Source organism: Urocitellus parryii, chromosome 9 (genome assembly GCF_045843805.1).
Source record: "Urocitellus parryii isolate mUroPar1 chromosome 9, mUroPar1.hap1, whole genome shotgun sequence".
In the NCBI taxonomy this organism is placed as follows: domain Eukaryota; kingdom Metazoa; phylum Chordata; class Mammalia; order Rodentia; family Sciuridae; genus Urocitellus; species Urocitellus parryii.
In genome coordinates this window covers 33193207-33215787 of record NC_135539.1, presented here as the reverse complement: position 1 = coordinate 33215787, position 22581 = coordinate 33193207, and the positions used below count along the sequence as shown (strand labels likewise).

General features: G+C 40.3%; 1 protein-coding gene across 2 annotated transcripts in view; it reads left to right on the top strand.

Annotated features, from left to right (window-relative positions):
* Positions 1-5080: 5080 nt before the first annotated feature.
* Positions 5081-22581, top strand: part of Lmtk2 (lemur tyrosine kinase 2) — a 93962-nt gene continuing 76461 nt past the window's right edge. Inside the window, exon 1 of one of the 2 annotated variants that reach the window (XM_026404128.2) lies at positions 5081-5482. In XM_026404128.2, coding sequence (XP_026259913.2) covers positions 5389-5482 — 94 coding nt within the window. In that variant the 5' untranslated portion in view covers positions 5081-5388. Of the gene's footprint in view, positions 5489-22581 lie in introns of both variants that reach the window. The other variant, XM_026404127.2, reaches the window with a different exon arrangement.

Genomic DNA, 22581 nt, shown 5'->3' with positions numbered 1-22581 from the left:
TTGGCCAGACTGGTCTTGAGCTGCTGAACTCAAGAGATCCTCCCATCTCAGATTCCCAAGTAGTTTTAACTACAGGTGTGCCACCATACTCCTCAGTTTTATTGAAATCCATCCTGTGTATAGATCATATTTTACCATTTCCTTTGCATGTCTTTAACTCTTTGAAAACTGGTGATTGATTGATTGATTGATTTTATTTGTTCTTTTTAGTTATACATGATAGTAGAAAGTATTTTGACCTACATACATGGAATAAAACTTTCCATTTTTATGGTCGTACATGATGTGGAGCTTCACTAGTCATGTATTCATATATGAACATAGAAAAGTTATGTCCAATTCATTTTATTGTCTTTCCTATTCCCACCTCCAACTCCCCTGTGCTCAATCTGGTGAACCTCCTCTTTGCTCCCCCCAGTCTATTGTAAGTAAGCATCCGCACACCAGAGAGGACATTTGGCTTTTTGTTTTTTGGGATTGGCTTATTTCACTTAGCATGATAGTTTCCAGTTCCATCCATTTACCTACAAATGCCATAAGTTCATCTCTTTATGGCTGAATTAGTTCACTGTGTAAAAGTACCACATTTTCTTTACCCATTCATCGGTTGAAGGCATCTAGTTTGGTTCCCTAGCTTAGCTACTGTGAATGGAGCTGCTATAAACCTTGATGTGGCCACATCATTTTAGTATGCTGATTTTAAGTCCTTTGGGTATAAACCAAGGAGTGGGATAGCTGGGTCAAATAGTGGTTCCATTCCAAGTTTTCTGAGGAATCTCCATACTGCTTTCCAGAGTAATTGCATAAATTTGCAGTCTCACCAGCAATGTATGAGTGTACTTTTTCCCACATTCTTTCCAACATTTATTGCTACTTGTATTCTTGATAATTGCCATTCTGTCTGGAGTTAGAATCTCAGTGTTTTAATTTGCATTTCTCTACTTGCTAGGATATTAATTTTTTTTTCAAATATTTATTGCCTGATTTTTTGTATTTCTTCTTCTGTGAAGTGTCTATTCAGTTCCTTTGCCCATTTATTTATTGGGTTATTTGGATATTTTTGGGTCAAGTGTTTTGAGTTCTCTACATATCCTGGAGATTAATGCTTTACCTGAGGTGCAGGTGGCAAAGATTTTCTCCCCTTCTATAGGCTCTTTCTTCACATTCTTGTTTGTTTCCTTAGCTGTGAAGAAGCTTTTTAGCTTCATCCCATTTATCGATTCTTGATTTTACTTGTGCTTTAGGAATCTTGTTGAGGAATTTGGTTCCTGAGCCAATATGATGGCGAATTTGGCCTACATTTTCTTCTAGTAGGAGTAGGGTCTCTGGTCTACTGCTTAGGTCTTTGATCCACTTTGAGTTGAGTTTTGTGCAGGGTGAGAGATAGGGGTCTAATTTCATTTTGTTACATATGGATTTCCAGTTTTCCCAGCACCATTTATTGAAGAGGCTCTCTCTTTTCCAATGTATAAAACTGGACATTTTCAATCATATAATGTGGAAGCTCTGGAAATCAGTATTCCTTGACACATCCCATCCCCCAATTTTGTATTTTTCTTTCTGCTGCTGCCACTATTCATTTTTTAGTGGGGACGTGTACTGGGGATTGAACTCAGGGGCACTTGACCACTGACCCATATCCCCAGCCCTATTTTGTGCTTTATTTAGAGATGGGATCTCACTGAGTCGCTTAGCACCTCACTTTTGCTGAGGCTGGCTTTGAACTCGCCATCCTCCTGCCTCAGCCTCCTGAGCTGCTGGGATCACAGGCATGTGTCACTATGCCTGGAGCCACCATTCACTTTTTAAAGTGACTTTCCTGGATTAATTCTATAAGGTCTCTACTTTTTAAATTTGTATATGGCCACCAAAGTCTCTGTTAACTTAGTGGTCAGTTAATGATTATACAGAGATTTCTTTATACGTGTCCCTGGTGTGGTATGTGTGGCATGTGATATAGGGGTTAGGGAATGCTCTTGCAGTCTAAAAGTTGGCCCCATCTTAATTTTTCTGCTTATGTAGTTGCAAGATCAGCCAGGATGAGAAATGAAGACCTTCTCATACCTTTCCTGGGTGTATTCACAGTCCTGAACAGGCGAATGGCTTTCTAGATTTCCAGCAATATGGTGGAGCTTTTCAAGGCTCCTATTAACATATCAATCTTTTTTTTTTTTTTTAAGTTTTTTGACCAGCCAACCGGTGTTACTGGCTCAGGCAGCTGCCATGTTAGATGACGGCTGCTGATTATTTTCAACAAACTGGAGATAGGAATTTCTGAGTCTTATCAAATAAGGAGAAGCCTGGAAAACCGTGCTCCTCTGGAACAGTCACAATTCTCTGGGGATAAGGCTTTTGCAGGGCTTCCCATTCCAGGAAGCAAACTAAAGGTTTACAGAGCTTAACTGGATGCTTGTTTTCATGGTTATCATTGTGGTGACGCTGCTCATTTCCAGGGCTATCATAGAGATGAGGAGAGAAAAATGGGACTGGGCAAGTGAAAAATGCTGTGAAACTCATTGTTACCAAAATCCAGCCATTTTCTTTAATAAATTGACTTGGGTTGTTGCAAACCTTTGGCATATTTCTAGAGTTCTGAAAAGTTGATTTTGATAATATCTGCCAGCTTTCCATTCTGGAAGCATTCTTTTCATTACCTTTGTTTTAATATAATTTTCTTAATTGCAAATTTATATAATTTATGTTTTCCTGTCGAACTAAGAATTGAACCCAGGCATTGAACCCATGAATTGAACCCACTGAACTACATCCCTAGCACTTTTTATTTTTTTGAGATAGAGTCTCACCAAGTTACCAAGGCTGGCCTCAAATGTGTCATTCTCCTGCCTCAGCCTTCCAAGTTGCTGTGTCTGGCTATATAATTTTAATTTTTTTTTTTAAAAAAATTTAATTGTTTTAGTTGTAGATGGACACAATACCTTTATTTTGTTTATTTATTTTTATGTGGTGCTGAGGATGGAACCTAGTGACTCACACATGTGAGGCAAGCGCTCTACTGCTGAGCCACAATCCCAGCCCCATTTATAATTTAATTTTTAACGATGGCTGTGTTTGACAACTGGCATGCAAGACTCCTGAAGATTTAATAATTGGCTTTCACTGGCTGGAACCAGCCTCCTCCAGTGCCCCACAGACTGGACCCTCCCAGATGCCCCAATTTGATCCAGTTAAGCTCTGTAAACCTTTATAGTATTTGCTGGGTGCAGGGTATTTAAAAGTATTCCAGGAGTACAGCTCACCCAGTACTAAACTGACTCCATATTCTTCAGTATATGGACCTTAGGTGTCTGTAGGACACACACTGTCAGAGGGTCTTCCAAGTGATGACTTGGCATGGAGGAAAATTTGGAAAAGGCTGCACACATGTGAGAACAGCTATAGAAATGCCGAAAGGTATCACTTGTTATCTTAGGGATCTAATCCCAAATTGTGCCAAAGGCTCAGTTTTCTGACTCCTGGGTGAAACTTACCAAAGCCAACAGGACAACAGGACTTTGTTTTATAAAATCTACAACTGGAAGTCTTCAAGGGAAGTACAGGGCAAAGGTATAAATGATGAGATGAGTGGTGGAGTAGTTTCCATTAGACGCCCTCTGAAGAATGTGTACCTTAACCCCTGCTCTGTGCAAAGGAGAAAAAAATGTTTTTTTTTTTTTAACATTTGGACTTGCTCAAATAATAACAAAACTTGCTTTGTGATTGTAGAATGATGTGTTGTTGGGGTGTACTTTAATTAACTACCACAGGATTAGGAGGCAGGGCCTTTATCCAGCCAACAATGCTGTAAGCAGTCAGTCTCTTCCCACCTGTGAGTGAGCATTCCCCAGCTTCCTTAAATGCAAAACATGGAGCTTCCTGATAAAAGTAGAAGCACAAGAGGATTATTGTGTCTCTTTTCTTGACCTTTGCTTTCCTTCTTTTTCTCCCAGAGAGATCAGCAGAAAGTCATGGATCTTTTACTTGCTGTGCCACATGCCAGATACTGGTTTCCTTATGTTTACTGACTTTCCTCAAACATACAACAAATGTTCCCCTGACATTGTCTGTGTCCTGCTCTGGATTAGCAAAAAGGACAGCTAGCATTTCGGATGTTTCTATTGGGCAGGCTCCCTTTCCAGTTGGTAAAGTCTTACCTGATACAATTCAAATCAGTTTCTTTCATGGCACATTGGACCACATGTGCTTCCCCAGCACTTTTCTCTGTTACAGATAACCTAGAAAGTGCTTTCTTTATTTTTCTTTGCAAGACTATGGCTCTGGCCTCACCTGGGAATGCTTCTCCATGGCACCCAGGACCAGGACCTGGCACCATTTCTTTAAAGAGCCCCTACTCCAAGCCAAGTCCTGTGCCTGCTCTGGGGAACTCCCAGCTGAATCAGACACAGTTCCTGTCCTCAAGGAACTTTCAGTCACAGGAACAATAAAACATGGCAGTGGGGTTAGGATGACGTCAGGTTCACGGTTCTAGGAGATGTCAGTCATTCATCCCGGGAATAGGAAAGGAGCCTTCCTCCGTGAAGTCATACTTCAGGTGTGTCTTGACAGATGAAAGGAAGAGTGTCTCTGCCAGGTGGACAAGAGGGGACAGGAAGGGCTCTCCTGCCAGAAGGAACAGCTTGAGCTCAGGAGCAGAGTCAGTGGGTGATGAATTTTCGTTGAATTGAAATAAAAAGCCCAAAGCGCTCAGAAGGCTGATAGGATGTGTAGGTCAACCTAAGGAGAAAAGCCTAAGACGGCTTTGACAAATAAAAAAGGCAGAAAACAAAACAGGCCTATTTTTTGGTGTCACAAAATACCGAGGAAAATCAGGATGAATTTTGCGTGGATTTTTATCGTCTTCTTTATATTTTCCTGTATTTTTAAATTTAAAATAATTGTCGGTATTACCTGCTGCCCACGCACTTCTCGGTCTGCAGGGGGCGCACCGGCGGCCACCTCGCCACCTCCTCCAGGGTGAGGGGCGGGGTCTCCAGGGCCGATATGTACTGACGAATGGCTGGTCGGGCTGTCTGTCACGACGACCCGCCTCCGCGCTACGTCACATGACGCAGCCCATCATGGCGGCAGGAGCGCGGCTGCCCGGGCCCGCGGCTCCGCAGGGTTGCTGCCGTTGCTGCTGTTGAGAGGCGGCGGCGGCGCAGGCGGCGCAGGCGGCGCAGAGTGGCGGGCAGGATGGTGTTTCTGCGGCCGGAGCGGCGGGTGCGGACTAGGAGCCGGGCTGAGGTTTGGCCGAAGCAACGTGTGCCCAGGAGCAGCCGGCGCGGGTGTCTCTGAGGCAGCGGAGGGAGGCAGGACCGACTGACTGGCGGACGGACCGACCCACGGAAGGCGACCCGAGAGCCGGCCCCGGGGGGCTGTGCCGTGGGCGAGATGCCGGGGCCGCCTGCGTTACAGCTGCTGCTGCTGCTGCTGCTGCTGCTCCTGGCCGCCGGCAGTGCCGGGGCCGCGCCACTTCCGCAAACAGGTGCAGGTGAGCGGGCCGCGGCGGGCGCGGGGCTGCGGGGCCGCTGCGGCGAGACTGGGGCCGCGGGTCGGCGGGGTCTGGCCTCGGCGCGGAGGGATCAGAGGGCGTGCGGAGGGCAGGAGGCCCGGGGACGCTAAAGATGAGGGAGATTTCTGCCGCAGGGGCGTGGGATGGGGGCGGGGGCGAGGCAGTGCCGTGGGGGCTGGGGAGTGCGGCGGGAGAGGTGGCAGCCAGCTACCCCTCTCCACTAGGCTCCGGTACCGGCTCTGGACCTGTTGCCTAAAGGTCCCCAGCTTATTCCCTTCACGACAGTTCTGTTCCTTTCCCAGATGTCACCTGCCTCTTGTGCATTTCTCACATCTTATTGTAAGAACCATTTCTTAGCTTTCATCATACTTAAATGCAAATGACTTGTCGAGCTGTGCCGAGTTTCCTTCCCTCCCTGCAACTTGTTCTGAAGTTGTAAATTGATTTTAGACGCTGTGCTTTTTATTTGGAATGAATCTCAGGGGATGAGAAGGAAACAACGATAATATTTCTATTTTAGGAAGCCAGTGATTAGAGTAGCAGATTTTGAATAACTATTGACAAACTGGCCTTAGGGTAATTGAAGTTTCTATTTTAGCGTTAACAGCGTGTGATTTTCCTTTTTCTCCGCCCCCCTCCACATTTTCTTCATGTTTGCATTTTGGAGATTTATTATCCTAAAAAAAGCTTCAACCCAAGAAAGCATTTCAAGTTGGACTTTTTTTTTTTTTTTTTTTTTAAGGAGGAAAAATATCTAGGCAAACTTGCCTTGCTTGTCTACTGATTATTGTTGCAATGAGGAGCAGTTGAAATTTGATAGATTAAAAAAATAGTGTTGGAAGAAACCTTAAATAAAATGGAGTCCAATTTCTTCATCTTACAGTTGAAGAATGGTGGTCAAATGACCTACCCAAGGTGACACAGCTAAATTGTAGTTGGAGCTGCAAACCCAGGTCTTAGATTTCTATGCTTGTGTGATTTTTTTTTTTTTTCAGTTTTCTTCAAGTCTTGTAGTGGTTAATGGAATATTACTCCTGAGTCAGGAGTTATTTTAGAATAATTTTTAATTGGCTGCTGAATGTGGAAGTTCTGCCTTCAGTAAAGACAAATTTGTTAGATAAATCTACAGTGAAAACTATATGTAATTGCTTCCAGAGCTACACCAGGAGTGCCTTTGAATGTTAGTGTATCATTGTACTTTTAAAGTAGCACCAAATTTTTGCTATTACCTTAGAGCAAATCTTTGTAAGATGAATTTTGTGTTCTGGTACATAAGAGTGTTGTCCAAAGTGTATAGGCAGCCCAGGTACAAGTCTCAGAAAGTACCTGGGAAGTTATAAAAGATTATGTGGAAAGATAGTGATGTTGATATTTAAGGATATTGCTATTGAAATTCACAATTAGCACTGAAGTAGGATGGTGGATACAGAGTATTTTTATGTCAAGGGAATTCAAGAAGCTTCCAGAAGACTTTGCACTTAGTTGAATATTTGTACATTTTGGCAAACAAGTTCTTTATAGGAACCTATAAAAATATGTCTGACTCTACACCTCTTCCCATGTCTTTTATTCCATTCTTTTACCATTTTATGCAGGCATAAATTATAAAAGCTGAGTTTTGTTGGGTTACTGTAAACAAAGTAATCAGGAAAATGAACCTGTAAGTAGAAATATCATATCTTGACATAAATAAAGCACAGGGAAGGACTTGATAATTTATAGCAACTTTTGCAGATTGTTCTTTCTGGTTCTTGGACCAGAAGGTATATGGTTAAGGTGTATGGTATATGAAAAACAGGTACCTAGAGTTAAGTGGTTAAGGTGTATGGTATGTGAAAAATAGGTACCTAGAGTTAAATTCAGTGGGAAAGATGCACAGACATTTGTCTTTCCATCCAAAAGAGGTTATTAATTCTGAACTGGGATAGATTCTTGGTCATGATGTTTTAGACCAAGAAGAATAAAAAAACCTTTGAGCTAGTCCCGATTAGTGAGCTGTGGTTAAGAAAAGAACAACTTTTTTTTTTTTAAACATTTTTAGTTGTAGGTGGACACAATACCTTTATTCTGTTTGTTTATTTATGTATTTGTTTAAAATTTTTTTTTTTAGTTGTTGATAGACCTTTATTTATTTATACGTGGTGCTGAGAATCAAACCCAGTGCCTCACACATGCCAGGCAAATGCGCTACTGCTGACCCCCAACCCCAGCCCCTGTTTGTTTATTTTTTTTATAAAGTGTACATGTTAGCCTTTTTTTTTTATAACTTTATTTATTTATATGTGGTGCTGAGGATCGAACCCAGGGCCTTGCACGTGTGAGTGCTCTACCGCTGAGCCAGAACCCCAGCCCTTGTTTGTTTATTTTTATGTGGTACTGAAGATCACACTGGGTAGAAGCAAATGCTCTACCGCTGAGCCCAACCACAAGTTCTGGAAGAACTCTTGAACATAGATGGGAGGTGAAAGAGCACTTAAACATTGAAAATGAAACTCTCAAGCTTCTGATGATCTAGGGGCCTGTTCGCCAAACCAAAATAGGGTTAACTTTTCTCAATTAAGCACAGACCCATTGCATAGGGTCTTTTGCTTCCTTGGTCATATTCTTTCTAAAGTGCAGAGTTTAATGGTGCAGTGTTAAAAGTATGCTTATCACAAATAGGTTGAAAAAAATATTTGAGTTTTATCCTTTGTCAGCCTATTTGTATGGGGAACAAATGAGGCAGTTAACTAAAATTCATCTTTTAAATTGAAGTTCATTTTTCCAAAGTGTCTTTGTCATCCAGAGTTATTTCTGGGTTTGAAAGTCGAAAAGGTATTTACTCATTGAATCTTAATAAAACTGTGTAAATATGTGGATTGCCCTTGACCCTCAGATCAGAAGGCATTTCTTGGTTGAACTTTATTTTGGGCCTCTTCATGGCTATGGAATGCCCTTGTGCCCCTGTCTGGGAGCCTCTTTTCCTGAGAATCCAATATTTCTGCTGCAAGGCCCTTATTGTTATGTAGATTGAGACCTTGCTGGTCCCACTTGGAAGCTTACATAAAGGGAGAAAGTCTACTGTTTTCATACACTGTTAAATAACTATACTGAGATTATATTTCAGTCTTTTCCTGCAGATCATGGTTATCGCATAATTCTTCTCTGGAAAACATGATGGTGCCTTTTGTAAGATTCCCGGGATTCACATCATAAATTGGGATTCAAAATAAAGAAAGATCATGTATATGTGAAAGCATTCCTCTGAGCCCCACTTTCTTTTTAATATTAGGATAGTGCTTAGACAGGGAAGCCCACTTCTATTGTTCTGTGGCATATTAGGTCACAGAGTACAGAGGAAGCTTTTAGCAGTTCCAGATAAAGGCCCTCACGGAAGCCTGTGAAGCCGGTGGGACTCAGCCACAAACACAGTTTGTGAAACCCTGGTTTTCATTTTAAACAGACTTTTATCTGGAAAAAGATTTCTATATAAGTAAAGGAATTGCTTTCTGAAGTATGAGTTTTTGTGATTATTTTAATAATTTTTGAGAAATAAAAATTTTCAACAAGCAAATTCTTTCAGGATTTATGGCTATAAGGTTTGAAATCGGATTTAGGTTGAGATGCTATAATTGCTTTTACTTGATGATATTTTTTTGTGTTAGTAAATATGCCCATCTGCACAGTAAAAGGAAGTCTGTCCAGTTTCGTAGCTGATCAGCATTGAAGTTACCAAATTCCTACTGTTTTGCTAATATCAATGTGCTGATTGTTCATGCAATATTCTTGAAATTTGGAGAGTCCTTAGGCCCTCTCTGTCCCCTGTGGGCCTTGTCACTTAGATAACAACTGTACATATAATAAAAAAGACATTGTCATGTAAACAGGGGATGTCCAGGGTTCTGAAACAGTTAAACAAATGAGTCCTCAAAAAAGTCCTTGTAACTGGATGTAGAAAAAGAATATAACTTTTCAGTGCAGTTGAGAGTAAATCTGTGAACCAGTCCTAGGTGGAACATGATGTCCTAGAAAGAACTTAGGCTTTGGAGTTAGACTTAGGTGTGAGGTCTTCCTTTTCTGCTTCACTGGCTTTAAGATTGTGGGCCAGTTTCCTGGGCTTTTCTGACTTCTTAGCACTCAACTATTAAAAAGAATGTTTACTGTATAAAGGGATGTTGGGAGGGTGGGATAGTCTTGCAGTGAGACACCATATCTGTTAGCATTATGTACTTGGTAATGTAGATTTTTTAAACACTTCAATTTTTTTTTTTTTTGTAAATTTGGTGGGTTGTTATAGGATTGACTAATGGCAGGTGGTATAACTTCAGAGATTAAGCTATTTCACAGGGAATGCCTAGAATTTACTGGATTTGAAATCTTTGTTTCTCAGAATAAATTGATATATGATGAATGGAGACCAATATAAATAAATAAATCTGGTTGATTTATATATGATGTATAAGCTGATATTGTTACTTCTTGAAATATATAAAGTTGAGAAACTATGCTATAAATTTTTAGGATGACCTAGATCAGTCTGCTTTTTTTCATAATAAACCTGTTTTTAGGCTTCAGCATGACTAAAGCTCTTGCGAGTGAACAGTCTCTGGTTTTAATTTACTTAGAAGTACAAGAGCAATCTAAGTTTCCTTGATCCCAGATACAGTTGCATATTTGCATTAAGCATCCCTAAAGGCAGTGAGACTGAGGAAGAACTTGCCTAGGGCTGACGTTTTCCCCTGAGAAAATGTCCTTTGGGAAGATTAGGGTTTTTTTTTTCTTTTTCTCTCCTTTTAAATTGTGTACTTTTGCAGTCTACTGACTGTGCTTTATTCTTCATAATTTTAATGTGCTACTAAGATGTGAGGGAAGGGTTATTGTAGAGAGGAGAAGCTGGACCGACCTCTCTGGTCTGGAACAGACTGCCACATTTAGGGTTGCTATGATTCCATATGAGGACTCAACTTTCTTTCTTTCTTTTTTTTTTTTTGAGTCCTCATATGAAGATACCATTTTAAGAGAAAGCTGGGGAAATATGGTAAAATCATTGTGTCTGTGGAGCAAAAATATTGAAGTGAGGTATTTTAAAATTGTGGTAAGTGACTAACTTGGAACCATGCCTTGGCATTACAGTTATTTGCTACAGAAAACAGTCATATCAGAAAAATAACCTGAGTATTTTTAAAATGTTTTCTTGGCAAAGGTTAGCACAGTGCAGCAATCCCAAAGCTCATTTGATTTTATTGTGATTCAAGTGGGAAAAGTGAGAACTGTTGATGCCAAATGTCTCAGGTGCCTGAAGCCTGACAGGCGAATGCCTCTTATTCTACTTGCCCCTTCTAGGGCTTGCCTTCTGCTCGCCAAAGCTACCAAGAGTGACTTGTGTTCCCTTGACTTCCTGGGACTGGAGGTGATGGTGGTGGTGGTAACCTGAAACTTGACATTTTTGGCAATTTTTATTTTACCATATAGTATGTGTTTGTTTTCATATTTTTAAAGACTTCAGTTACCATCAGGTCAAATAGATGTGTGGACCATGTGTCATGGCCACAGTAGCCCCTGGCTCCCTGTATCTAACCCCAGTTTGGTCAGGGAAGATTATAGCATCTACAAATCTGCAGTAGTGTGTCTCGTTCCTGCTTCCATTCTCCACCTTGTATGACTTTTCTTAAGAGCAAAATTGATCTGCTTACAGTTTGCAGAATATTCTGTGCAAATTCCCATCCTCCATTTCTGTATGTATTCTCCCTATTTGTGAATGCCTGTCTCTTCTCTTTCTTTTCCAGGTTCAGATTTTTTATTTTTTAACTTCTTCATAGACTCAGCTTCCTACTGAGCTCTGTGTCCTGGAATGGTCCTTAGAGATTGCTACCCTGGTGAACTCTAGGGTCTGTACCTGTGGGACAAGATATTGCATGGGTGCTGGGTGAACATAGTTCAGTTTAGATTTTGATTTATCTTCAGTTCATCCTTTTAAAATTTTAACTTATGTGACTCTTTAAGGTATAGAATACATACATTGGTACACTGACATGTTTTAGTGGTTTGTAGATAATTTACATGGAATGGAAGTAGGGAAAATTTACTGTTAGACTGTGTGATCAGATGGGTTTGGAGTCATTGTACCAGTCTACCACTTGTGCTTAATAAAACACTACTTATTATCATTGTTTCTTTTTTTCATTATTGGGGATTAAATCCATGGGTGCTTTACCACTGAGCTACATTTCCCAGCCCTTTTTATTTTGTGTTCTGAGATAGAGGGTCTTGCTAAGTGCCCAGGCTGGCCTGGAACTTCTGATTCTTCTGCTATGACCGTCCATGTAACTGGGATTACCGGCATGAACCACCGTTTCTGTCTTTGTTTAAGTCTCTTTATCTGGATTGCAAGGACAGTGTCTCATATCATTGGTATTTCTAATGTGTTTGCATGGTGTGTAACTAGTGATAGATGCCCAATTGGAACTTAGAAGTGAGGATGATGAAGATGGTACTGGAGAAAAGAGTTCTGCAGTGTGCAGGTGTGTTGGAAGGAGTTGGTGAAAGTTAGCATCTCATTCTCCTGCAGACGTGACTTTTCAAACAGTCAAAGCCTTCATTTGGAATGAGGCCATTTATTGTGTTTTTGTTTTGATAAAATTTTTGGTAGTCTTTAAAAAATACAATAAACTTTGAGAAAACTTTTACATAGAAAAATTGCAGAGATAGCACAGAGTGTTCCTGTATTTCTCTTACCCAATTTCCCCTATTGTTAACATCTTACGTTAAGTGTAGTACATTTGTCATAACTAAGGAAACATTATTAATTATTATTATTAACTGAAGTCCCCACTTGAGTATCTTTCTCATGTCCTTTTTCTCCTCCAGGATACCTCATTATGTTTAGTAGTCCTGTCTCCTTGGGCTCCTCCAGTTGTTCCTTGCTTTTGATGACCTTGACAGTTTTGAGGTGTGTTGGTCAGGTGTTTTGTAGTGTCCCACCACTGAGCTTCTTTGATGGTTTTTCATGATTAGGTGGGGATTATAGGTTTTGAGAGGAAGATCACAAAGATAAAATGCCTTTCTCATCTTGTAATGTCAAGGGTGCTAAATGCTTTCTGCATGACCTGACACTGGTCACCTGGCTGAGGGGGAGTTTGACAGCTTTCCTCCCTCTCCAAACTGTCATTTGCACACTGCACAGTGTGAGTTAATGTTCCACCCCGAGGGGGAAGTAACTACAGATATGATTTGGAATTCTTCTGTATGGGAGATTTGACTATTCTCCCCCTTTTTATTTCTTTATGCAAGCTTCTGTTTATATCAATTTGGACACATGGATATTTATTGGCTTTGTAATCCAATGCTGTGTTATTTACTTTGTTGCTCAAATTGTAGTAGCCTTGGCCCTTGGGAGCGCTTTCATTTGGCTTCTGTTTTCTTTTCTCTTTTTACGATAGTACTTCCTTACTTTCTGGCATTACAAGGAGTGACAGGCTCATCTTGTATATTCCCTGCCCCAGTCTTAGAATCAGCCATTTCTCCAGGGAGCCCTGGTTCATTTGTTTGGAGAAGGATATTGTAAACCAAGATCTGGGTGCTGGGTTTGCTCGATGCTCCTGGGACACTTAAATAATTTTTGAGTTTTAATCTTCTGCTTCCTTTGTCTACTCTTTAGTACTGGGGGAGGAACAATTTTGTAGGGACAAAGGACCACTTAGAGACAGGCAAGTTGCAAGAAATCTGTTGATGTTCTCTCCCTGGCATTCTTTTAAATACCATCACATATATTTTGAATACCACATTTGTGGTATTAATTGCATTATGATAATGTTGGTAGGATATTATTTTTCTTTTTAAAGCTGCAGATGTATGAAAAGTAGATTTGATTTACCACAAAACAGCCAAATTCCTCAGAGTGCAAGGGGAACTTCTTTGGCCTAAACCTTTAGCAAGAGAGGATTATTTTAGGAAGTCTTTCAACATTGGAATACTTTTAAAGGGATTGTAGGCAACTCCTTTAATTGGTCAAAGTTCAGATAAAAATGTCTGAAGGCAAGGCTCTGGAAGTTCCCAAGGGGCTGTGGATGTGTTTCCATCTGTTTCCAGAGCTTTTCATTTCATTTTTATCACGGAAAATGTCAAACATATATTAATAAAATAAATGGTGAATCTTCACTTCCCCTTTGCCCAGCATCAGCAGTTTTAAATTTACAGTCAGTCTTGTTTCACCTGTACCCTTACTACTGCCAGCAAGCACCCTTTTGTTTTGATGTAAAACCTAGCCCCAGGTTGCTTCAGTTGTAACTGCTTCAGGAGGAAGAATGTTTTATAAAACAGGATTGCTTGTATCAGGATCAGCATCTACTGTGTAGGTATTTGCAAAAGTATAGACTTGGGATTCTGACTAACCACTTGAATCAGAGTTCTGTTCTATTATTCTGCTCCCACCCTTTGCCCTCTGCAACACAAATACTGTATTTTCTAGATATAAAGTCATATCATTTATTTAATAGAAACCTGCGACTTGTGTAACTAAGGATGTTCAAAGAAAAAAAAACAATTAAAATTTAAAATTAATGCTAGGTAGTGCTGATCATCATGCCTGGACATTGCTCTGAAGAGTCCTCTGTGAAAAAGCAGAGGTGCTGTAACCTCTAAGTAACTTCTGTCTTTTTTTGACTTCAGCTTGACCTCAAGAAGTTGATATGAATAATAGCCTCTGTACATTTTATAACTATCCTGTATAAATACCAAAAACTGGAAGCTGGGAGCTTGACAGTAGATGATGACACTATGGACCGAGGATCTCCTGGGGTAGATGTGCCAGGCATCAGTCCATTGCAGCTTGAGTTAGGAGGCCTTGTACTATGCAGGAAGTTCAGTTAGAGCAGGTGTAACACAACAACATCCTTAACTTCTCGCTGACTGTTTATGTGCGTGGTGACTGTCAAGGTCCCCCATCCCTCAGTTGTTAACATTTTGCTTTAAATTGTTTATTTTTCAAAGCTAATTTATTTTGATATAGGCTAGCATTTGTAGCCTATTTCATGTTTTTCAATAGGTGCTTTTTAAAAAGCTAGTTATATTTTGATGTATTTGCTGTGAATGTTTTGATGTGTGAAATATTCTGATGATGAGCTTAAAAAAAAAGTGAACCATTTATCTCAGAAACTGGTACATTGTAATGAGTATATAATCAGTTGAGTTTGAGAACATCATAGGCTCATGCACTAGTACACTCTTAGCAACATGTATACCTTGAGTGAGAGAATTTAGTTATAAGCAACTCTGCTAGTGTTTTCTTTTTTAAAAAATATATTTTATTTCATTTATTTATTTATATGTGTGCTGAGACTCGAACCCAGTGCCTCACACATGCTAGGCAAGCACTCTACCACGGAGCCACAGCCCCAGTCCACTGATAGTATTTTCTTGAGAGAGAAGTTGTCCTTATTTAAGTTATACAACTACAGTTTAATTTTAAAGGACTATGTCCTTTCCCCTTTTCAAATTCATGTTCAAAGTTCATTCCCTTAATATGGACTATTTTTTGCCATGTTGAAGAAGAGACTTGAGTTTGATACACTGTAATTCAACTTTTTTGTTGTTATTGTTTTCAGTAGTAGAGGTTGAACCCAGGGACACTGTACCATTGAACTATATCTCCAGCCCTTTTTCCTTTTTTATTTTGAGACAGGCTCTTACTAAATTGCTGAGGCTGGCCTTGAACTTGCAATCCTCCTGCCTCGCCTCCTGAGTCGCTGGGATTACAGGCATGCACCACCACGCTGGGCTACAATCTTTATTTATGTGAAGTATATCTCTAAGAAAGGAGGATGAGTTTGCAGTTCGTTTGCATGTTTAAACTATCTATTTTAACCAACTAGTAATTGTAAAATTTTGTAGTTTCAGCTTTTTATTGCAAAACTCATGTATTATCATCTCTTGGGCATTTTTCAAATTAGGTGCTAAAACTGGGGGCAGTGGTGAGCGCCTGAGGTCCTAGCTCCTTGGGAGGCTGAGGCAGGAGGATTGCTTGAGCCCAGGAGTTTAAGACAAACCTGGGCAACATTGTCAGGACCTTTTAACCAACTAGTAATTGTAAAATTTTGTAGTTTCAGCTTTTTATTGCAAAACTCATGTATTATCATCTCTTGGGCATTTTTCAAATTAGGTGCTAAAACTGGGGGCAGTGGTGAGCGCCTGAGGTCCTAGCTCCTTGGGAGGCTGAGGCAGGAGGATTGCTTGAGCCCAGGAGTTTAAGACAAACCTGGGCAACATTGTCAGGACCCCATCTCAAAAAAAAAGAAAAAAAAAAAGATTAGCTGCTAAATTTAAGTTTTAAGTGTTTCACTACAGATTCTTCCTTAGAACCTCAATAAATTATACCTGTGCTCCTTTGAAAAGGAGATTTCTCTTCCTACCTGCCCAGTAGCTGGTCTCTGTAGGCAGCAACTGTTCTTTCTCAAGGTTACAGCCTGTCAGTTACTGAGCAGAGCCTCACTTGACTTTTACTTCAGACTGTTATTAAAATGCAACACCCATGTACTGATTGCTAGTAAAGCACTGAAAAATAACAAACTTACCAAAATAGTCCCTGGGAACTCTACAGAGGGCTGCTGTAGCAGTGCAATCCAGAAATCTGTAATTTAACTTCGTTTTCTTTAAGGAAAATAAAATTAACTTTGATAAAAGATCCAGTGTTAGCCCAAAAGACACCTGGTAGGTTTAGAAAATTTTGGCATTGTAAATCCTTGTCCATAGAACATTAACGCTGAAATACCAGTTTACAGGTAGAGGAATGGAGACCAGTGAAGTTAACAGTGCAATCCTATATGGCAGGTAGAGTCAGGTAATTCTGGCATGAGGAACCCTAGCAAACAGTCCTCCAGGGGAACCACCTCATACTTTAAAGACACTCTTGTTAGTGTGATATATTTAGCCTAACTCCAATCAGTCTCTTTTAGATATGTATTTTTCTAGTTATTGTCTGGAAGTATAGAGGTGAAATTTTGAACTGTCATAAATTGATTCTTGAAGAATTAAAGAAGAGTCCATTTTGAAAATTGAAAACAAATGCTAACCTCCATAATTAAGTTTAAAAAACCACATTTGTATATATTTATAATTATTATTATATATTTTTATTTATTTATTTATCTTATTTTTTGGTACTGGGAATTTAGCCCAAGGTTGCTTAACCACTGAGCCACATCCTCAGCCCATTTTATTTTTTATTTTGAGACAGGGTCTTGCTAAATTGCTTAGGGCCTTACTAATTTGCTGAGGCTGGTCTGGAACTTTGATCCTTCTGCCTCAGCCTCCTGAGTCACTGGGATTACAGGCGTGTGCTACCATGCCTGGCTGTTACATATGTACAACTCTTTAGTTTCCACCAATGAAATGAAATTACAGCATTTAATTAAAAGTGGTAAGAATTTTTTCTGATTTTTAAGAAACATAGTCATAAACATGTAAACATTCTTTTGTAAACATGGAAAATCTTTTAGACACCATCAATTTATCTGTGTTTTGGAGCAGAAGGTGGGGCGGCTAGGCCCCTTTTTAAGATTCTGCTAACTACTGTGATCCGCAGGAACAGTGCTCATCTGCAGGTATTTTGTGTATTCTTTCTGGATCCACAGGCAGGTAGGAATTATGCATGTGCAGTAGTAGGCTAATGCCATTTTCCTTTTCTTTCTCAGCTTCTTAACACCAGCTTCTTGATCTGGGTGCTTTGTCCCTTCCTTTCTAAGCTCTAGCAACATTCTGGAGCTTGGTCAGCAGCAGCTGCCCTGGCTCTCATCCCTTCCTCTTGCTTATGTAGTAAGTAGATGACAATTCACTGAATCTCTGTTTTCTACATGACCTTATCCTAGTTATCAAGGATAACTTTTTAATAGAATAATTTTATGGTTCTTTTACTACTGATCACCATATTTCTTTCCATGACCCTTTTAAAAAGGTCATCCTCTCAAGTTCGAAACCAGCCTTGGCAACTTAGTAAGGCTCTAAGCAACTTCTCGAGACCCTGTCTCAAAACTTAAAAATGAATAGGTAAATAAAAACAGCTGGGGTTAAGTGCACCTGAATTCAATCCCTGCTACCAATAAATTAATAAATAAGCAAGCCAGCCGTCCTCTGTCTTCCAGGGCAGTGCGCCCCTGTCGCCTCCGCAGCACCCTCCATCCTCGTTCTTGTTCGGCTGTTTCTTTGTCACATCCCTTAAATATTTTTTGTCTCCTTGGATTTCTTTTCTTTTCCCTTCTTCCCATCCTCTTATCTCTTTTGAAAGTTATAATATTTGTCAAATAATGCATTAAATGGTTTTAAAAGTTAAATACTTTTCCAGGGCTTATAATGAAAAGAGTGAGCCCCTTTCCCCATACTGTCCCTCCCTGTCCTGGCTATTAGGATTCTGCCTGATCCCCAGCCACAGTGTCCTGCAGCTGTTTTAGCCATATTGCTAAATTACATGCTTGCACCATTCTTGGTTTAATTAAATACTAAATTTCTACTGTGGAAGAAGAGGGTTTATACATTCACACACGGATATGTACTTCCCCTTTTCTGTTGAGGTTTTGTGGGGGATTGAACTCTACCACTGGGCTATGTCCCAGCCCTTTAAAAAATTTTTTTTTGAGACAGGGTCTCGCTAAGTTGCCTCAACCTTGTAATCCTCCCACTTCAGCCTTCAGAGTTGCTAGTATTACAGGTGTGTGCCACCAGACCTGGCTCAATCGTTTCAGAGTTTTTGATTAACTTTCTTCTCATCATTTAAGGTTTATTATTTATTTTTATGACTACAGATACTATTCCCAGTTGACCCTATGGTGTTTCTGATGATTTAAGTTTCTTTGACATCTTTTGTTTTCACTGGATTTGCCCTTTGTTACCATTTTTTAATTTTTGTGTGCACATCATTAATGTATCCCATAATGTTGGGCAGGGATCTAAGTTCCGGTGTGTTTGACTGGTCTGTCCTGGAACCTCTGGACCCTGTTCTGGGCTTTGAATGGTGTGCTCTCACTGACTTTTATGTTCTTTTGAGAGATAAGAGGCCATTTGATCTATTCCTTTCCTATGTCATCTTCTTACCCTCTCCTTGGGAGCATTTAGACTTTTCTCTAGATTCTGAAAAGTTCTCATACTGTGCCTTGGTAGGTGTCTCTTTCCACTTATCACATTCATTAACATAGACACTCAGAAGGCCGTTTGCACCTTGAGAGCCCTGGAAAATTCTTATTTATGTTTACATACACATACCCCTTTAGGGAGAATTGCCTCCTCTTCCTTTTCTTCATTCTTTCCTTCTAAAACTTATCAGTTGGATTTTTTAGAATGAGACTCTGCTTTACTTCTGTTGATCTTTTTGTCTCTCTGTACCACTGTGTGAATTTTTCTATTATGTTTAATTGCCAGGAGCTTCCTCCATTCACTTATTCATTCATTTAGAGATGGGTCACACTGTTTGCCCAGGCTGGACTCACTCCTGGGTTCAGGTGATCCTCCACCTCAGCCTCCCAAGTCGCTGTACCAACAGGTGCATGCCACTGTACCTGGCTACCCTACTTTTTAAATGGTGTCTCTCTTGTCATTGCATGTAGTATCTCCTCTTAATTCTGAAAATATCATAGTTATTTTGTTTTAGTTTTTTTTCTTGTCTTACCCCTTCATGTCTTTTTATATTGGTTTCTGTCCTTTACCTAAGAGGTTTTCTTAAGTGTTGGGTGATTTTTTTTTTGAAAATCCACTCTTCTCAGAGCAGGATTAAAGAACTGACTGGAGGTTTCCTCCTTGGCCCTTTTCCCTCATTCTCCACCTCACATCTGCTGGCAAGTCCTGGCACTGCCAGCTTCCTCCTCCCGTCCTCTGCCCTTCATGGAGTAGAAGAGTGTGCCCTCTGAGCATCAGCAGGTAGTGTTATGACCTTGGATAAGTTACTTGGCCTCTCCATTGCCTGGTTTCTTCATTTTAAAATGGTTACCTACTTCATAGGTTATTGTAGAATTGCCTGAGTTTAGAATAGTGCCTGGCACATGGTAATCACCATTTAAGTATTAGTATTTCATAACCCCCTGGACCAAATCACCATCATTGCTTGTGTGAATTATTAAAATATCAAAACATGTTTCCTGCTCATTCCTGTAAAATAGTAATCTCTGCTTTTCCTCATTTTTCCATAGTGCTTCTTGCCATCTGAGGTACTATATATATGTACACACATATATATGTACACACATATATATGTACACACACATATATATACATATATATATATATATAAATATAATCTTGTTATCTCTCTTCTGCATGAAAATATAAACTGAGTGCAGGGACTGTTTTTTTCACTTCTGTATTCTCAGAACCAATAGCAGTGCCTATCTTAAAAGACTCTTGGTAGAGGTTTGTTGGAGGAATGAATGAAGGGTGTGGACTGATAGGTTCCATAGTAGGCAGACTGAGCAACCATAGCAGTAGGAGACACGTCTCTCCCCTTACCCTCCTAACTATCTATAGGCTTTTATCATGACTGGTCCCGAGTATCTAGAAACAGTTATATTGGGTTACATTGTCTTTGGGCTTGTCTTTCTCTATGATATAAAGACAGAGCAGTAGAAGCGTTATCAAATAGGAAGCCTTAGGTGATCTTTCCTTTAAGTGCTCTGGAACCCCATCAGGGTTTAGTTGTGAACATAATACATAAAACTTTATTATGGAGACTTGAACATACACAAGTGGACAGAGGAGTACAATGAATTCTACCCCCGTCCTTTTCCAGGCCTCCCATCCCTGATGGCCACACCACCTTCTGCTGCATCAGCATCACAACTACTTCTTTGCTAAAGAGAAAACTAAGGACACATTACCTAATCATATTAGATTAGCAAGAATTTTTGTTAGATTTTAGGAATCTGGAAGGGTTCTGAGGACACAGGCCCTGGCAAGGTGTTGTAGGAAATTTATTGAGAAAGGCAAACATGTTTTCCTGGGATCCTTAGGACTCCCTGCCTAGAAATGAATGCACGTGTTTAGTCCTCTACCCTGTTCTTGGCTATACAGTGTAGACCTGGGATTGGCTCAGTGTGGAGGATCTGGTTCAACTGTCGTGTTACCCACACGTTTCTCCAGATTGCAGTGGGCAGTTGCATGAAAGGGAGTGTCCTTCCCCCAGACATTAGGGGTACTCCAGGTGACCAGTTGTGGGGGAAGAAGTCCTGGGAAAGTGGCTCTCAGTTTCTGCTTCTGGGATTAGAAGCTTCCCGTTCCCAAACTGGCTTTAGAGAAAGATCCTGCTTGGAGGCTGTTACAGACATATAAGTGCTGTGGGTCACTCTGCACCTCAGCTGTGCCATCAGCTGAGTTAAGATTCTACCGTTAATCCCGTCAGTACATTGAGGTATAGGGCACACTGGACTAACAGAAGTCATCCAGGTCTGACATTCTCTTGGCCAAATTGTGCTATCTTAGGTCTTCTGCAGTAGTTCCCATCCCAATTAGTGTTCTTAAAGTGCAAGGGAACTGACCCTTTGATAACAGATTTTAATGGACTAGGCCGAGAGAAACTAGTTTCATATAAAATGATCTCATTCACAGGTACTCATCAGCAGTTGAATTATGTAACTTTTTTGTGAGTGTGAGAGAACAATTAGACTGGCTGACCTTGGAAATCACTTCTGAACTAGCTAGTGCATGGTGAAGTTGTTCTCTTAGGCCGCTGGTCTTCTGCTGAGGGTCTTTGTAGAGCCTCTAATTTATCGACCAGATCATCAGTGTGCTGTTTGCCGTTGTGCGTGCTCGAGTATATTTAGTGCTATGTTCATTTCCCCTTCCCTTTCTAATATTAGAAGACATTAGGGAGCTTTTAGATTATTTGATCTTATCATAAATAGATGTATTGTTACCTTAAGAGCAAGGAAGATATTCAGTAACTTAAGAGTCAGTGCACCTTTATGATAGATGGTTTATAATTTTGAGGTGTTAAATAAATAAAAATGTTCGTTCTGTGATGATTGTCCATGTTTTTTCCCTAAGTCTCTGGGATGCAAAACTACTTGTTCAAGCCGGTAGAAGAATGGTTTTCTTGGTCTTTTAAAGGCCCAAACTGTGTTTTAGAGGCAGATTTTATGTCAGGACCTTAGCTTCTCTTAGTTTACTGAGTTTCCCTTTTTTTTTTTTTTTTTTTTAAGTCTGGTAGCATCAGTTATATTTATTGGGTTTTTTTTTTGTTTTTTTTTTTTTCGGTTTTGCAGTACAGGGAATTGAACCCAGGTCCTTGTGCACGCTACGCAAGCCCTCTACCACTGAACTAAACCCCCAGTTCCTCAAAAATTTTAATTCTCAAGGAGGCACAAGGTTCTATTGTACAATTTCCTGAGGTGAGAGGGTCTAGGGAAACAAAAAACAGACGAGTTATATAAAGTACCTGGCGTGAGGACTTGCCTAGCATTCTCAGGGCCTAGGGGACAGTCCCTAGCACTGCCCAAAATGAAAAAGCTGAATGTTAAAGTACCTAATAGAAGCTTCACATTCCCATTACCTGCACTTTATACACGGCCTCACGGTCATCCCCACACCCACATGTCCTGGGAAGACAGGAAGGAAGGCAATGTCTGCTTATTCCTGGTGTTATCAGGAAGGGATTCCCATCCAGTGGGATGGTGTTCTTTCTTTCTTTCTTTCTTTTTAAAAAATATTTTATTAGGTATTGACAGACCTTTATTTATTTGTTTGTTTGATTGTGCTGAGAATCAACCCAGTGCCTCACACATTTGAGGCAAGCACTCTACCACTGAACCACTACCCCAGCCCCTCTTTTTTTTTTTTTTTTTTTTTTAAGAAATAGGGTCTTGTTGAATTGCTTAGGGCCTCACTAAGTTGCTGAGGCTGGGTTTGAATTCCCAGTCCTCCTGCCTCAGCCTCCTGAGCTGCTGGGATTACAGGTGTGTGCCGTCACACCCAGCTGGGATGGCATTCTTAAATTAATAATTCACAGTATTACAGACTGAACCCTGTTGTCCTCCTTCCCCGTAACTAAGACCACGACTGGTTTTTGGAGGTAGGGCCCTTTGAAGAGGTGAATAAGCTAAAACGAGGTTGTAAGGGTGGGC